Consider the following 18833-nt stretch of genomic DNA (forward strand, 5'->3'; position numbering starts at 1 on the left):
TCAACAGTAAAATGAGTGTGCATGAACAGTGATTCGGAAGTCTCCTTCAGTATATGTAGGGGTTGTTCTTTTGCAATGAAACTCAGAAAAAGTTTGAACTCGAGTTACAACTTTATTCAAGTTCATGTTCTTTTGTAAAATTTAAGTTTGAACTTGAGTTTGAGGCTGAACTCGAGTTCAAGTTGCCCCTGTAACTCGAGTTCATAAACTCGAACTCAAGTTAATGACCAGCATTTTTTATGTTCTTAAAAATGCCATAATTTTTTCGTTTTAATTCTGATTGAGATGATTTTTTTCTATGCATTTACAACGAAAAGACGAATAAAACCTCACCTATATACTGTATTAAAATTTTTCATCACCATTGATTTTTTTATTAAAATACTATCTAAAAATAAATTTAAGTTTTGACTCATCCAAACACAAACTTAAAAAGATTTTCAATTCAAATCATAACTCAAATGTGCACATCTAAACATAAACTCAAGTTATAACTTTAACTCAAATTATAACTCAAACTCAACTTAAGATAATCACTCAAATCATTCTAACTAAAAAATATAAAAGAAAAACCCCGTAATAATGTCATCCATAATGAATGATTTTCATGATGAGTAGATATTTTGTTTTTGCTGATTTTTATTTTTTTATTATTTTTATTTTTTTTAAAGAGTACATGTTTCGTTTGGTTGAATAAAAAAGTAGAAAGTAATTGAAGCTGACTACTAAGGGCCTTTTGGTAGAGCCCACAAACACCTACTAACAAATTATCGATACTTCACGTTAATAAAAAGGGGAAAAACTTAACAGGGAGATGGAGCAATATAGCATCAATATCTGTGGGTAATACACATACTCAAACCCGAACATCACAGATCTCCGAGGTGGTCTTGAACTCGGACCAGTTCTCAGTTCTCCAGTGGTTGTGGGCCCCACAATTTGCTCTCAACTCCCTAAGCTTCTCTTCTCCTCCTCTCCGGTCTTCCTTTCCGATTCCCGCCGGAATTCGGATGGCGGAGAAACAGCTGATCGTCGCCGTCGAAGGCACCGCCGCCATGGGCCCCTACTGGCCCACCGTTCTCTCCGATTACCTCGAGAAGGTCGTCAGGTTTATTATTCGATCCTTGTCCTCTTCTCAATGCTTTTTCGAAACTCAATTTCTTTTGATAAATTTTCTAGAAACAAAATTGTTTGTTTGTTTGGAGTTGGGGCCCTTTTCTTTAATTTCATTTCCGTGGCTTGAGTTATTTTGTCTTTTGATTGTTGATTCTGGTTCAGATTTGTCGCTGTGAGGAAAACTCTTCCTCTGCTTGTACATTTCTACTTTTCTTTTCATTTTTTCCTTTCTTTAAAAAATTTTTGTACCCTTTCCAAAAAAAAAAAAAAAAATTGTTTGTTTGTTTGTTTGGTTGGTTTGATAAGTTACCGGAATTTGGAAAGAAAAGTCAGAATTTTGACGTTGTTGTCGAGTGAAAAAGGGGCTGATCAGTGTTAATTTGTTCTGATAACTGTTTCGTGGCTTTGGAATTCGATTTGATTCTAGTTCTTTTTTTTTTTTTTTGAGATTTGAAGATGCTGCTTCTGGTTTTGGAATTTATTCTTGGATCATAGAGTTTTAATTCAGTTTTTAATTTGAATATAACCAATACAACAATGTCATGTTTTTGATGGAGTTTGATTTAGTTTCAATGGAGGATTAAATTTACTCATCATAACTGTTGTCATATTATTAGGCATGACTCATTGGGAATAATCAGTAAGTTGTGTGTATGGACAGTTTCAATGATGTTGAAAGTCAATGATGTTGAAAGCAGTTTATCGAAATTGAAACCCTAGTAATTTTGCAATTGCTAGTTGTTAGCGTCAATTTATTTCCTAATTCGAGCTAGAAGACGTGATGGTGAATAGCCGGAATCTGTTTCATTTTGACTAGATATGGGAATCATGATTATACCTGCAAAATCTGTGCTTTTGGATTAATTTCCTTTCATGTATTGTGCGCCCGGTGCAGGAATTAGTTAACTATTTATTGGCTGTTCTTGAAAGGAAAAAAGATGTTTGCTGCTGTAGGATCAAGAATTGTAATTGTTATTAGTTGGACCTTCATAGTACAATACCGGATTGATATGCCACATTTTCTTTTGTGGCAAAGCAACCTGACCATGGTTTTGCCACTACAATCAAAATTTCTTTATGCTACATCATTCGAGTTAGTCATTCTCTAAATACGGGCTTATGAATTTTAAAAATCTGAGCTTCAAATGATGAAATCCATACAGGATGGTGGTTTTTAGATGGCATCGCAGCTATTTTAAAATAGTGATGCATAACTGGCAACCTTGAAAAGTTTAACTTTTGATATGGTAACTTAGCTTGGTTATATTTCTTATGCGTAATAGACACAATAAGTTAGTGGCAAGGGGCAGTTCTCCTTTACAGTATGTTTGGTAGGAAAGAAAAGTAGAAGGAAGGTGGAGATATTTTGGGAGAGAAAATGGAAATGTAGGTTATTTGGTGGGAGAGAAAAGAGAAAGGAAGAGAAAATGGAGTGAAAAATAATACATATGGGTCCCACCATTTTTCTTCTTTCCACAAGTGGGCGGAGAATGGGGTGAAAAATGGGGACAACTAATTAAAGTGAGTAAAGTTACTAAACTACTCCTTTCTCTATCAACATCTAAACAAAAAATTTAAGGGTATAAAAGTAATTTACAACTAAAATTTTTTCTTTCCTCCCAATTTAACTTCTAATACCAAACAAGTGAAGGTAAGCTCATTTTCTTTCCATCTTCTCATACCAAACAACATAAAAGAAAATCAATTTCTTTTCCATCATTGCTATTTTTCATCACTTTCATATTTTCTTTCTATCCTATTTTCTTTCCTTCCTACCAAACATAGCATTAAGGTTTCTAACTTGAGTTCTCACTGTTCAGTTTGCTTACTCTACTAGTTTGATTTTTTTTCCCCCGCTAAATTACAAATTCATTCATGTGTATGTGTTTTGACAAGAATTAAGGATATAGTTTTGTGATTGTGTAGGTGCTAGACGTATAGGTTAATATTACTACGTGTGGGAAAATACAATCTTCATACAGTTGTATTAGATAGTTGACTAGGAAAATCCCCTAATATGAGGGATTTGAGATAGGGTAGATTCTTGATTTACCGCTAGGGATTGATTGTAACAGCTAGGGGTTCATTGTACATATATGTAACCTTCTATGTAGAATATGAATCAATTGAGAAGAGCAATTTTTCATACTTTTTTTTTCCTCTAATTTTCCACATGGTATCAGAGCCTTCCTTGCTGAGCTTGGTTCTGCCTTCACGGCCTTTATTGTCGTTCTTCTCTGTCTTTTTTCCGTAGCCTTAATGGGCATCTTCAAAGAGCCTTCATTGCTCAAATTGTCAGGGTCTTCATTGCCCAGACGGTTGTTGTTCATTTCCTAGCACCTTTGATCTAGGGTTTTTACCGCTGGCTGACATCTCCGCTGTTGTTCGCGCACCATCATCAGAAGGGCTCAAATTGTCACCGCCATCTGCTAAAGCTCAGATCGTCGCCGCCATCTCTCCAGTTTGAATCATCGTCGGCATCTGCTATGGTTTGAGTTGCTACCATCTTCAACTCCGGTTCCGATCATTGCAATCGCCACCCTCTGCTGGGATTCTGATCATTGCAACCGCCGTCATCTGTTCAGAATAAGTTGTTACTCTCAAGTCGCGCGCCTCGGATGAAGAAGGAGAAGTCTGAAATTGTTTGAATGACAAATATAGGATATGTTGGCATTTTTTGGGAGAGCCTTTCTTACCGTTGACAACTCTTAACCTTCATTGTTGTTGGAACCACACGTCGAAAACAACCGAATATGTTGGAGAACTCTTAGGTACTTGCTCATTGGTACATTCAGGTAAGTTTTCCATTTTCATTGGATTAAATGTCTCGGATGTAACCTTTACTAATTCTTAGATTATAGACTCGGATGTAAAATTTTAAGAATAGAAGGAACTTAAGCCAGATAGATTATTTTCTCACCAGGTATAGAGATCGTTCTCTATGTAAGAATTGTAAAGTAATTCTTGGAGAAGCACTAGCCACCCAACATAGGTTAGTGATCTTAGATGTGAGCATTAAGCTTTGCTATAGAAGGATTAAAATAAACCACCTCCCACGAAATTGTTGGAGGCATTTGAAGGGAATAAAGCAATTGGCCTTTAAAGAGAAGTTGTTAAATGGGGCTACTTGGTCATATGTAGGTGATGTAAATACTATGTGGGATGTCATGGCCAGCTGCATTAGAAAAGTGGCAAAGGAGGTACTAGGGGAATCTAGAAGTAAAGGCCCCCCGGGAAAGAAACCTGGTGGTGGAGTGAGGAAGTTCAAAAGGCTATTAGGACCAAGATGGATTTATATAGAGATTTACCAAAGCGCAAAGATGTTGAAACTTTTAATAAGTACAAAGAAGCGAAGAAAGAAGCTAAGCGAGCAGTTGGTAAGGCTCATTCTACTTACTTAGATGAGGTATATAGGAAACTTGGGACTAGAGAAGGAGAGAATGACATATATAAACTAGCTAAGATAAGAGAAAGGAAGTATCAGGACTTAAATCAAGTGAGGTGTGTTAAGGATGATACAGATCAGATTCCGACAAGAGATAAGACATTAAGGAAAGGTGGGGGAGTTACTTTGAGAAGTTTTATAATGATGATCATGCGATAGAGTTTGACAATCTTAAGTCACAAGGATAACCTAATGTGATGTATACAAGAGGAATCAGAATCTCGGAAGTTAAAACTGCACTACAGAAGATAAAAAAGGGGAAGGCATGTGGGCCAGATGATATTCCAATAGAGGTTTGGATGGCGTTAGGAGATGCTGGAATTTTGTGGCTTACTAAGCTTTTTAATGAGATACTAAAGAAGAAACATATGCCTGATGCATGGAGGAAAAGTATTTTTGTCACCATCTTTAAGAATAAAGGAGATGTGCTGAATTGTAACAATTATAGGGGCATAAAGTTAATAAGCTACACTATGAAATTTTGAGAGAGTTATCGAAAGGAGATTAAGGGCCACAACTACCATCTCAGGTAACCAATTTGGCTTCATGCCAGGCAGATCAACAACGAAAGCCATTTTTCTTCTTAGGATGCTGATGGAAAAGTACAGAAAAGCCAAGACGGACCTACATATGGTCTTTATAGATTTAGAAAAGGCATATAATAGGGTGCCGAAAGAAGTTTTATGGTGGGTGTTAGAAAAAAGAGGAGTGCATGTGAGGTATATTAAGGTAATTAAGGATATGTACGATGGGGTGGTCACGAGTGTGAGAACTGCTGGAGGCTACACGGTAGAGTTCCCCATTCGGATCGGCCTTCATCAAGGATTTGCTCTAAGTCCTTATCTTTTCACGATGATGAGCTGACAAGAGAAATCTAGGATAGAGTTCCTTGTGTATGTTTTTTGTGAATGATATAGTTTTAGTTGATGAACATAGGGAATGAGTTAACCGTAAGTTAGAATTGTGGAGACAGACTATCGGGACGAAAGGATTTAAGTTTAGTAGGATGAAAACTGAATACATGCATTGTAGGTTTAGTAACTCAAGTAATCAGAGTGATGAAATTTTTTTAGATGGTGTGGAGATTGGGGCTTCTAGGAAGTTTAGGTACCTTGGGTCTATAGTGCAATATGAAGGAGATATAGACGAGGATATTTAACATAGGATTAAGGTAGGGTGGGTTAAGTGGAAGAATGCTATGAGAGTTTTATGTGATGGCAAGATGTCTATTAAGTTGAAAGGAAAGTTCTATAGGACTGTAATCCGCCCAGCTATGTTATATGGTAGTGAATGTTGGGCCATTAAGAGACAACATGTATCTAAGATGAGTGTGGTAGAAATGTGTATGTTAAGATAGATGAGTAACCATATGAGAATGGATCGCATAAGGAATGAAGTTATTCGTAGTAAAGTAGGTGTAGCACCAATAGAAGATAAGGTGCGCGAAGGCCGTTTGAGGTGATACGGACATGTCTAACGTAGACCGCTAGAAGCACCAGTTCGTGTTTGGGTACCTAATACTAGGAGAGGGAGGGGTAGACCAAGAATTACGTGGACCGAAGTCGTTAGGAAATACATTCTAGATCTAGGCATTCAGGAAAGTTTAATTTCGAAAGAAGCCGCGTGAAAAAGTGAAATCCATATATAGCCGACCTCAATTAAGTTGGGATTAAGACTTGTTGTTGTTGTTGTGCCATTGATCACATGACCCATTCATCACAAAAATTTTGCACCTATAACTCGTGTCCAAGCAGTAGGAAAATTGCCACAACCGATGGATCATTAACCACTATTGCAGGTATAGGAGATGCTAAAATTAGTCCCACAGTTATACTTAGAAATGTGCTTCATGTGCCAAAACTGTCTACTAATCTCATCTCTATACAAAAGCTTGCTCAAGATTTGTCTTGCAATATGGTTTTTTTACCCACTTACGATGGATTTCAAGACCAGGAGTTTGGGACAATGATTGGACTTGTTAAGGAACTACCTGGGGATGCCGAGCAATCAAAATGTCACCAAGTAAATCACCATCATCACTTCGGTCTAGCCTTTTCAACCTACGAAGCAATAGCTAATAAAGTATCAGTTGTTGTCATCTTATTCTAGGGAGAGAAGAGCTCTCCTTTCTCTCTAGAACTTTGAGAGTCGTGGTTTGTCTTAGTTCTTTACTTTTTGGCCTGGTTAGATGTTTATATCTTAATAAGAATGAGGTATAAACACTTTCATTAGGATTTTAGAACTAAGTATAAAGTTTTCATCTTAAGATTAGATTACTCAAGAAGTGAGATTGAGATCACCGAGAGAAATAGAGTTCGAAGTTTTTCAATACAAGTGGATTTTGGATGTGCAACATGGCTGTGCAAAGAAGTCGACGAAGCACTGATCAAGGGCAAGGAGGGAGGATTCAGAAGATTCTACAGAGGGTCAAGCTATAGGTTGATATTAAATTCAACAGGAATAAAGGCGGGAATTTCGTGAAGATTTCGAAGATACAAAATGGAGGAATAAGAAACATAGTAATTCATGTGGAGTATGCTTTTCAAGGTTGGGAGAAGTTGAGAGGTTGTCTTCAGAGTTTCTTCAACCGAGTAGTCATCAGAAAGTTGAACTGACATAAGATCTGTGGAAGGAAAGAACCAGGAGGCTGGAGGGGAATAAAGAGTTTGAAGGGAGGAAAGAGCAAGGGAGGGGAAGGCTAGTGAATAAACTGTTGCATCCAATATATATGAAGACAGAAGCTAGAAATCCTAAGCAAACAAAGCAAGAGCACAAGCCTCAAACGACATGATAAAAACTTGGAAGTTGGCGGTTGTAGTTATCAGAAAAAGATCAGACATGTAGTGGGAAGTCATCAAAGGACTATTAGGAAGTAGAATGGGCAGGCCTGCTGAGTTAGTCCCCATGGGTGCTGACATGGCCGTTTCATGGTGCAGAGATGATAAGGAGAGGAACTCTGTGATGACAGTGTTTCTTTTAGGAGCTATTATAACCAGTATGGAGCCATGGAGCATGCACTCTCATTGGAATTATGTTCAAAATGAGGCTAGAAATAGTTGGATTGGTATTGAAGGTGTTCCTTTAAACTTGTGGAACTACCATGTTCTAAAAGTAATAGGAGACACTTGCGGAGGTCCGCTTGAGATTGTTGAGGAAACTTTGAATCAATCTTTTTTATTGTATGCTAAAATAAAGATAAGAGGTTTTCCGGATGGTTTTATGTCGCTAGTTCTGGAGATTCCTTGTCAAGGCGAAACAATTCATCTAGGACTCTTTAACTTGGGTGTCAACTCCTCTCAAAACAGGGCGACTAATTGCAGAACTGGAGGTTTTTTGTAGGGGTGTAAATCGGCCGGGTAGGGTAGGGTTGAGTCGAAAAATTGAGCCTACCCGACCAGTGCAGGTTGAGAAAATTTTGGGCCGCGACACTCTCTTAAGTCTACAAACCCGCAACCTTTCGGGTGACCTCGGATAGGGTCGGGTTACTCGGGTTACTCGGGTTGCTGAAAACCAATTTTAATCTATGACTTCATCAATTTTAATCAATTTTTAGTCAATTAATCTGTGATTGTTACAAAACAAATCATTATCAAACAGAACATGTCTTTCCTTCAAGAGGGGGTCCTAATGCAAGGTGAACAATTAAAACACTCACTTTGAAATCAAACACTTCCAATATAAATAAAGAATGTCCTAATTCAACAACTATGGCATACAAGCATTTTTTACACAAACCGTGAATCCAAAACATAAATAAGTTAACAGTTTAAAATCATAAAGTCCATAAACTTATGAAAGTAAGAATTTGAAGTGTTGGATATTGTTTTACCTACTTTGAACATGTTCGGCCGGGTAGGGTTACCTCGGGTTCATGTAACCCCACCCCGCACCCCTACCTGCGCAGTGCGGGTTAGGCATAATTAAAACTGAAAATTAAATAAAAAATTGAAAACCCGTGATTTTCAAGTAGGGTCGGCTCGGCTCTGCCGGGTTCGGGGTGATTTCTTACAGCCCTAGTTTTTTGTATAGAAGCTTCGAAGCAGAGGAGAATATTGAAGCCGGATTGGTGAAGGAGGGTTGTATCACCAATAGCCAGGGGTTCAGATTTGTGTCCCATGGTAGTAAATCAGGTAGGAAATCCGGCGATAAGGATGGGGAAGACGGTTTTCATGGCTGGGGAAAAACCCTAACGTCCGGTGGAGTATGCGAACAGAGGAATAATGGATTCGAAGGGTCGGTAGGAGATAGTTCACGGGACACCTGGTTATCAAACCTAGAATCGATGCCCAAGTGGCTATTACCTCAAGAATTCCAAAGGAGTGGGAGGTTCGAGAATATTTGTAGTGGAGGAGACGCGCTTTGAGAAGAGAGCTAATAATTTTTTGTTGCTTCATAAAAAGAGACCTTTGCTGATATTTAGGTGTCTCAAGAAGATTTTATTGGGATTGAAGAGGTGCGTTTTCTCGTCGCAGATGAAAGCCCAAAATCCTCAACTTTGAGAATCAGTAAATCACAATTTAATTGAATTCCCAGAACTGGGCTTTAATTTCTGATGCTCTAAATCTCTCATCCCTGACCTCAACAATCACACCTTGTGATCTCGGGGATGATTCTGAGAGGCTATCGATAGAAGGGGGTGGAGTAGATTGGGAGACTATTTTGGACGAGATAGATAGGGGATTAAGTCCGCAAGAGGCCGCTCTCTCGCTGAATAACAACATGCAGATCATAAGGAGTGAAATTAGGACAGTGAACATCGGAGGCAGAGAAGTGGAATGGAGCCGAATTAGAGCCTTGTTATAGAAGATGCAGGTACACCTTTCAAATTCTACTCCGGAATTGAAGGGCATTTCAGAAGTGGGAACAAAATTGATTTGAAGGAAGGGTAGGGATAAGGAACTGAAGAGCTTAGAATTTAATGTTCACTATGATAAGAGAGTGAACGGGGTATCAAAAGATTTTAAATGAAGTTGATGACATGGAATATCAGAGGGGGGAACTCTTTTTCAAAAAGAAGAGTATGAGAGATAGTGTGCAAGGAGAATCCAAATTTGCTAATTGTTCAAGAAGTTAAGCAGAGGGAGATTGACAGAAAATTCGTGGCCAATATATAGAAATCCGGATTTAAAAAATGGGCCTATTTACTGGCTGTGCCGTTCGGGAGGTATTTTGCTAATTTGAGATGTTAGACGGGTTAAAGTGGTGGAGTTTCTTAGGGGAGTTTTCAGTTACAATAAAGGTTGAGGAGGAAGAGGGGGAATCTTGGTGGCTTTTGGGATTCCATGGGCCTAACCATTATAATAAAAGGAATCTGTTTTGGGACGAGTTGGTGGGCCTGTGGATAAAGATGGTGCATGGGAGGGGATTTCAATGTTACTCTATTCTTGTAAGAGAAAAGTGGTAGTTCTAGGATTACGAGAAGTGTGAGGCTTTTTTGACGAACTTGTTAGAGATATGAAATTGATAGACCCGCCCCTGAACAATACAAAATTCGCTTGGTCCAATTTCGGAGTCTTGGATCAATTTCTGCTATTCGAGGGTTGGCTGGAGCTTTTTCCTTTTGGCCACCAAGAAGCGATGGTTAGGGCAATCTCGGATCATTGCCCCGTGCTATTTCACGCTAAACCTCCGAAGTGGGGTCCCGCTCCGTTTAGGTTTGACAAGTTTTGGTTAGAGAATATAGATCGTTTGAGAAATTTGAAGATTTGGTGGGAGGAAGATGATTTCCAGGGCTGGGAAGGCTATCGGTTTATGAGAAAATTGAGGAATTTGAAACAAAAGGTGAAGAGTTAGAGTATGATCACGGTTGAGGCTTCCAACCTCGAGAAAAGAAGCATCTTAAAAAGGATAGAGGAAATTGATAGCCAGGAAGGGGGTCCTTTGGAGTTCAATTATACAAGAGGAAAGGCGAGTTTTAAAGCAACGAATTTTCCAAATTAATTAAAAAGAGGATATAACATTGAAATTGAAGTGCAAGTCTATTTGGGCAAGGGAAGGGGATTGCAAATACAAAGTTAGTCCATCAGCTATTTGCTCTTAGGATGACTTGGAACACAATCTCCAAACTGGAAACTAATGAGGGGTTGATAGTGGAAGAAGAGGGAGAGATAGATCATCTGAGGGGCAGTGTTTTGGGGTGGAAGGCTTGAATTGGCGTCCAATTTCTGTCTTGGTTGCTGGTTTATTGGAGAGGCCATTTGAGGAAGAGGAGATCAAGAAAGCAATTTTTAGCTGTGATTGGAATAATGCCCCTAGCCCTGATGGATTGTCACTATCTTTTTTTTCAAGAATGTTGGGCTTTTCTTAGAGGAGATAAATTTAAAATTTCGAGGAGATTTGGAACTCGGGAATTATAAATTGTCCATACCAATGTGACTTACATTTGCTTAATCCCGAAGAAGGTGAATTCTTCAAGAATAAAAGATTTCAGTCCCATCAGCTTGGTGTCTAGTTTCAAAAAACATCTCGAAGGTTTTGTTGAATGGGTTGAAGGATGTTCTTGATGAAAACCATATCGGAGGTTCAAGGAGCTTTCGTTGCTGGGATGCAAATTCTTGATTTAACATTAGTGGCGAACGAGGTAGTTAAGGATTAGATCTTAAGGAAGGGAGGGAAATATTATAAAAATTGACTTTGAGAAGGCCTACGGCTGTGTGGATTGGAAGTTTTTGGATTTTGTTTTAGAAAAAAAAAGGGGGCTTTGGGGAAAGGTGGAGTAGATGGATTTCTGGTTGTCTCAAATCTATGACTTACTCAGTAATGATTAACGGTAGGCCACGGGCAAGTTTGTAGCTTCCAGGGGTTTAAGGCAGGGGGAACCGCCATCTCCGTGTTTATTTACGACCGTTGAGACGTTTGTAGTAGTTTGGTTGTGAGAGCAGTCGAATTTTCTCTGGTTGGACCACTGGAAGTCGGGAGATTAAGCGTCCGAATTAGCCAGTTGCAGTTCGCCGATGACACCCTTTTTTCAGTATGCCAGATGAAGGAAGTTTGTCAAATTTGTCCCGCATAGTAGATATTTTCTGCTTGTCTGTTTTGAAGGCTAATTTGGATAAAAGTTCAATTCTGGGAATCAATTTGGAAGATAGCAAGTTGTCTAACTTGGCGGGGTTTGTCGGTTGTCCTATTGGTTCTTGGCCAGTGAAATATTTAGGTTTACCGTTTTGTGGAAATCCTTTGCAACCCTCTTTCTAGGAGCCGGTTTTGACTAGAATTTCAAAAAGATTGGACGGGTGGAAAAAGGCTTATATGTCAAAAGGGGGGCAGTTCACTTTAATACAGTCTGTTCTTTCCTTGCTACCAGTTTATTCCTTGTCTCTGTTTCGGATTCCTATTGATGTGGCAGAGGAGATTGAAATACTTACGAGGGATTTTTTGTGGAAGGGGTACTCTGAGAATAACGCCACTCATCTCGTGGTTTGGGAGCAGGTGTGAGGACCAAAGAAATGTGGGGGTTTGGGGATTGATAACATTAGGAAGAGGAGTGAAGCTTTGTTGGCAAAGTGGTTACGGAGATTTCCATTACATAGAGATTCTTTATGGTATAGATTCATCGCAGGGAAGTATCGGATGAATCAAAATATTTGGGATTTCGGGGCAGCCTCTAGATCCACATTTAGATGCCCATGGAAATTCGTTCAATTCGTTGCAGAGTATTTTTTCCAGCAAGTCGAATGGAAGGTGGGTTCGGGAGAGTTGATTAAATTTTGGGAGGATATTTGGTGCGGTGAAATGCCCTTGTTTATGAGATTCCCATCCTTATACCGGCGTTCTCAACTTCATAATCAGTTGATTGTGGCTTTTGTTTCAAGGTCTACGTCCTGGGGTAATGAGTATTGTTCTTGGGATTTCAAGTTCTTCAAGAATTTGACTTACGGGGAGTCGAGGGAGGCTTCAGAGATAATATTTGTTTTGGAAGGGGTTCATCTCAATGAAATTTTGTAGGATAGAAGAGTGTGGGTTTTAGACGCAAACGGGTCCTTTTTCGGTCTCATTTTTCATTGATAACAGCCGAACATTATGCCTCACCTTTTGGTTTCTATAATATTATCTGGAAAAGACAAGTTCCCTCTAAAATTCAAGTTTTTTTGTTGGCTATTCATCCTCGATAAATTGAACACATGATGTGATGCATCGCAGGAGCCCTTTCATTTCTTTGTAGCTAGGCTGGTGCATTTTATGTAGGAATGAGGGAGAATCAGCCAATCATCCGTTTTGCCCTTTCTCCTTTCTTGTCTGGTCGTCTTTCTTGAAGGAATTTGGCCTAGATGAGGCAATGCCTAGAACTTGCTCGGATTTAATTGAATTACCTTTTTCCTCTTATTTGAGTCCCAGGGGTAGAATTTTGTGGAGAAATGTTATTGTAGCAGTTTTATGGGGTATTTGGCTCAAAAGAAATAGCAGATTATTTGATGACTGTGGGGAAGGGAGTTGTGTATTGTGGGACAAAGTAAAGCTTTGGGTTTTTACTTAGGTTATAGACATAAAGAGTTTGGCAAGCCAATCTTTTCAGATTTGAGTAGGAGTTGGGGTCCTTTTTTGTGGTTTATGTCTCGTATGTTTTCGGTTGGTTTTTGGCTTGGCCATTTCGCTTTGTTTGTGCTATTAGTTTTACCCTTTGTCCTTGAGAGGAAAACTCTTCCTCTAGTTGTATTTTTTTTTTCTTTTTCTGATAAAGTTTTGTTTCTTCTAAAATAAATAAATAAATAAATAAATAAATAAAATCACCATCATCATTTCTCTCTAAGCATCATATTTCTAATAAAGATAAGATATGTCGTCGTCACCGTAGACTTGGACATCCATCATTCACAACTCTTAAGGTTTTGTCTCCTTCTCCTTTTTAGGGGATTAGACATTGAGAATTTTCACTGTGATGTGTGTGAATTGGCAAAAAGACAAGCGTGCAACCTTTCCAATCAACAATAAAAGAAGTTCAATGCCTTTTTATCAAATTCACAGCTGTCTCTAATATTTTTGGGGCACGTTGGTTTGTGTCTTTTTATCGATGATTGTACTCGAGTCCCTTGGGTTTTCTTACTAAAAAATAAGTTTGATGTGAGTTCTGTTTCCTCAATATGGTCCAAAATCAATTCGGTGTTCGAATCAAAAGGTTCAAGTCAGACAATGCTAGGGACCATTTTAATCAAGTATTAACTCCATACTTTCTTTAGGGAGGAATAATCCATGAGTCATTGTGTGAGCACCCCACAACAAAATGGAGTCGTTGAGAGAAAAATAACCACCTACTTGATACAACCCGAGCATTCCTGTTTCAGAATAACGTGCCTAATCTTATTGGGGGGAAGCTATTCTAATAGCCACACATCTCATAAATCGACTACCTTCTAGAGTCGGGTTTCAAAAGTCCCATGGAAATGTTCTCAAAGTTTTTAACCCAACCTAAGTACCACAAACCATCTCATTCCTAGAATATTCGAGTGTGTCTTTTGTTCATGTTTATAGTCAAAACAGGGGAAAGTTTGATCTTAGAGTAGTCAAATGTGTTTTCATAGGGTATTCTTCAACTCAAAAAGGATACAAGGGCTATCATCCACCATCCAAGAAAGTTTTTATCTCCGCAGACGTTACTTTCAACTTGAGTGAATTTTATTTCACCACTCCTTATCTTTAGGGGGAAAATTCAATCACGGAAGATAATGATCGATATTTCTTTCTCATCGACCTTCATTGCCCAAATATTCGGAACACGTGTCTTCATTAAACTAGTGTCACCGTTGAACCTGTATCTTCTATTGACCTTATGTCATCCATTGAACTTGTGTCATCTGTTGAACCTGTGCCCAAATTGAGCCTGTGGTTGCTCGAGGATAGGATGACTAGCAAAGTATACTCAAGGAAGAAAGTTGCTGTCCCTGAACTTATACCAGTTCGAGAATCTCAACCGACTTCTGGAAATGAGGTAATAATTTCTAATCCTTATGTGCAAACTGAGTCTAAACTCCACTATGAGAAAGACATAGATCAAGACCTCCCATTGCTATTAGGAAGGGAACTAGGGAATGCACCAAAGGTCCTTTATATCCTCTCATCGTTTGAAAAATTTTCACCATCCCATAGGAGTTTTCTTACAAGTTTGAACAATATTCACATACCCACCAATTTATCTGAGGCTTTATCCGATGAAAATTGGAAACAAGCTATGAATGTAGAAATGGAGGCCTTAGAGAAGAACACAACTTGGGAGTTGGTGAAATATAAGTGGGTTTACACGGTGAAATATAGAGCAGATGGGTCACTGGAAAGGTGCAAGGCAAGATTGGTAGCTAAAGGATATACTTAGACGTATGGTGTGGATTATCAAGAAACGTTTGCCCCAGTTGCCAAGATGAATACTGTCAAAGTTTTGCTCTCCTTGGTAGCTAATTAAAGTTAGGATTTACAACAGTTCGATGTCAAAAGTGCATTTATGCACGGAGATCTCGAAGAAGAAATTGAGATAGAAATTCCACCTGGATTTGAAAGTAACTTAGCTGCTAATCAAGTATGTAAGCTCAAAAAGCCTTGTATAGGCTTAAGCAATCATTGAGAGCGTGATTTGGAAGATTTGCAAAAGTAATGATAGATATGGGATATAGACAAAGCTAGGGAGATCATACATTGTTTGTTAAACATTCAGACTCATGGGGAGACTGCTCTTTTGGTGTATGTCGATGACATCATCATGATAGAAAATGATGAAAAGGAGAGAGGTTTTGAAGCGGTGCTTGGCTAAAGGATTAAAGAATTAGGAAGGTTGAAGTACTTCCTAAGGATTGAGGTTGCACACTCTAAGCGGGGAATTTTCATCTCTCAGCAGAAATATGTCACAGACCTTGTCAAAAAGACAGGGAAGTTGGCATGTAGATCAGCAAGCACACCAATAGATCCTAATCACAAGCTCAGAGAGGCTGAGGAAGATGCTGTAGTGGATAAAGAGATGTATCAACGTTTGGTAGGGAGACTCATTTATCTCTCAAACAAGACTAGATATAGCTTGTGCTGTAAGTGTGATCAGTCAATTTATGCACTATCCAAAAGAAGTTCCTTTGCAAGCTGCCAACCGAGTATTATAGTATCTTAAAGGGACTCCAGGAAAAGGCATCTTGTTTAGGAGAAGCACGAGACTAGTACTTGAGGCCTACATAGATGCACACTATGCCGGTTTTGTAGTGGACAGGAGATCAACCACCGGTTATTGTATCTTTCTTGGTGGTAATCTTGTGACCTGAAAGAGTAAAAAATAAAATGTGTTAGCTAGATCCAGTGCGGAAGCAGAGTTCCGAGCAATGGCTCAAGGGGTTTGTGTTAGGAACCTAATATTTAGAAGTTTTTTTTAATAGTCTTAATAGTAGTATAAATAGGGGGTTTAGTTGCTAGGGAGAAGGAGGAGGAGATTTGTAAAGAGTGTTTAGTGCTGTGTACTATCTTGGAGGTCGGGGGTCCTCGAAACCGCCCATCTATTCTGTAATTTTCTATTTTTAGTGTTAATGAAGCTTAGATTTTCGGGTTCCTAACAATGGTATTAGAGCACCGATCCATGGTGCCTAAACCGGCAGATTCGGAGAGGGTGACCACCGTGGAGAAGGGATTGGTGGTGGTTCAGGAGGCGGTTTAAGAGGTGGTGGCGGAGAGCCTACCACAGATTCGGGGGGAGGTGGCTGGGTTGAGAGCGAGTATAGAGGGACTTCAGGGACATGGGGAAAGTTTAGACGCAGATGGGTGATTTGTAGGCGGTCCTCTGGCGAATAGAGGCGCTGTTGGTTGCACGGCCGGTACCGGAAAGGGCCGACGGAGAGCAGCGGAACGGAGAGTAGCAGCACCGCGATTTTCCGGGCGAAGAGATCGCGGATCGCGACGACCCAGGCAGAGTGGAGGAAGATTTCCGGCACGATCGTCGTCGGGGGGCACCGATTCGCGAAGGCCGAGGTCACGAGAGGGAGAACGATCACCAGAGAGACGTGGGTCTCATGGAGGAGCGTGTGTTCTGTCTCAATCTGGGCCTGGGTGGTCCGGATCTGCAGCGCGAGGGTTTGTTCGACGGCAGGAAGAGGGCGGAAGGAGGTCGTGACCATCGGGAGAGGGCGGCGGAGCTTGGTCGGCGACAGGAATCGGAGTGGGAGCCGGAGTGAGAGGAGGAGAGGCTTGCTCCAGGGCTGGGATGGCATGGGTAGCCTTGGAACAGGGAACCCAGCCTTGATTCGGTCGCGGTTGGGGCTGATTCTGGCCCGGTTTGGGCTGGGCCTCATGATTCCGGTTCGTCTGAGGCTAATTCCGGCCGAATTCGGACTGGGTCACGCAAGTTCGGCCCGATTTGAGAGGATTCCGGCAAAATTAGGGATGGGTCTCGAAATTCCGGTGGCCCTAGGTCTGGGTTTTGCAATTCTGACGTGATTGAGACTGATTCCGATGATGTTAGGGTTGGGCTTCGAACTTACAGCAAGATTAGAGCCAATTACAACCAAATATGGATTGGATCTTCAAGTTTTGACATGACTGGGGTTAGGTCCGGGCAATTTGAGTTGGGTGAGGGAGATTGGGATTGCAATCTGATTTGAGAGAGCGAGTTGGGTCTTCTCGATTTGGAGTCAGAACCAATCTAAGGGTTTCGAGTAGGGAGAGGGGAAGGTGGCGCGGCACCTTATGGGAGGGCCGAACGGATAAAAAATATCAGCGAATGGATATGCCATTGTTCGCCGGAGAAGACCCTAATGGGTGGGTCTTTGGAGCTGAACGATACTTCTTGTTTTATAGAATGACGAATAATGAGAAAATTCAAGCTGCTGAAATGGCTATGAAGGGTGATGCTTTGGCTTGGTATCAATGGCAAGATGCTCATTGCCCATTCTATAGTTGGAATGAATTGAAGACTCATCTGCTTAAGTATTTTAGACTGTCATCCGATGAGGCTTTACATGAGAGTTTCTTGGTGAAACGTCAAGTGGATACCATGGCTTACTATAGACGACAATTCAAGGTACTTGCCAAACCTGGGAAAGAGATTTCAAATTCGGTTTAGAGAGTTGTCATTACAAAATTGGAAGTCGATAAAGAGCAAGTGGTAGGTAGTTCAAGTAGGTTGCTTCTAGCTCAAACAACCGATGTTTAAGATCAAATGGATGTTCAAGGAGTCTTGACTATGAAGAATTTTGATGGCAAGGTGGACCAAGGCATTGAAAATGAAGTTGGTTTTCAATCTGGTGCTTGTAATGAGGGGCTTTGTTCGATCATGTTGTACAGGGTTATGAGCAATGCTATGGCAGCTTTGTTGTCGCAATCAAGTTTCATTGGACTCTCAATCGGCCTCCTTAATTCTTCAAGAATCTGCTTCAACCACAGAACTTCACATATTCCATGAGCCATTGATCTGAACTCAGTCTCAGCACTACTCCTTGACACAACACTTTACTTCTTGCTTTTCCACGTAACTAAGTTACCCCAAACAAATGTACAATACCCAGATGTAGATCTTCTATCTGTAATAGATCCAGCCCAATCAGCATCGGTGTAGACTTCAATACCTCGCTGTTCATTTTTCTTGAAGAACAATCCTTTCCTGGGGGTACTCTTCAAATATCTCAAGATTCGGTGAACTGCCTCAAGATGCTCTTCATATGGAGAGCGCATAAATTGACTCACAACGCTGACAGCAAATGCAATGTCTGGGCGAGTATGTGACAAATATATCAGTTTCCCGACCAGCTTCTAGTATCTTACTGTGTCCATCGGTGTTCTTTTTTCTCTTTCTCCAAGCTTTAGGTTCGGCTCCATTGGTGTTTCAACTGGTCTGCAACCACTCATCCCAGTCTCTTTTAGGAGATCAAGAACATTCTTTCGTTGAGAGACAGCTATGCCCTTCTTGGATCTTGCGATTTCCATGCCAAGGAAGTATTTCAATTGTCCCAAGTCTTTAATCTCAAACTCAGAAGTTAAGCATTGTTTCAACCTCTCCATCTCTGCCAAGTCATCTCCAGTGAGGATGATATCATCCACATAGACAATCAGAACTGCAACTTTCCCTCCGGTTGAGAACTTCATAAATAGTGTGGTCTATCTGCGCCCGAGTGTATCCATGTCTTTTCACACACTGAGTAAACTTTTCAAACCAAGCCCTTGGTGATTGTTTGAGTCCATAGAGTGATTTTTTCAACCTGCACGCTTTAGAACAAAATTTTTTATCAAAATTGGGAAGGGAGTCCATGTAAACTTCTTCCGGATCCCCGTTCAAAAATGCATTCTTCACATCCAGTCTAAATTCACAGCAATAGACAAA

General features: G+C 40.1%; 1 protein-coding gene across 1 annotated transcript in view; it reads left to right on the plus strand.

Annotated features, from left to right (window-relative positions):
• Positions 1–834: 834 nt before the first annotated feature.
• The window catches only part of LOC112093947 (mediator of RNA polymerase II transcription subunit 25-like), a gene marked incomplete at its 3' end in the record, with an annotated part of 30245 nt that continues 12246 nt past the window's right edge, over positions 835–18833 (plus strand). The window contains exon 1 of the mRNA XM_024173564.1: positions 835–1108. Coding sequence (XP_024029332.1) covers positions 1011–1108 — 98 coding nt within the window. The remainder of the gene's footprint in view (positions 1109–18833) is intronic.

The sequence above is a fragment of the Morus notabilis genome, unplaced genomic scaffold (assembly GCF_000414095.1).
Source record: "Morus notabilis unplaced genomic scaffold, ASM41409v2 Scaffold583, whole genome shotgun sequence".
Lineage (NCBI taxonomy): Eukaryota > Viridiplantae > Streptophyta > Magnoliopsida > Rosales > Moraceae > Morus > Morus notabilis.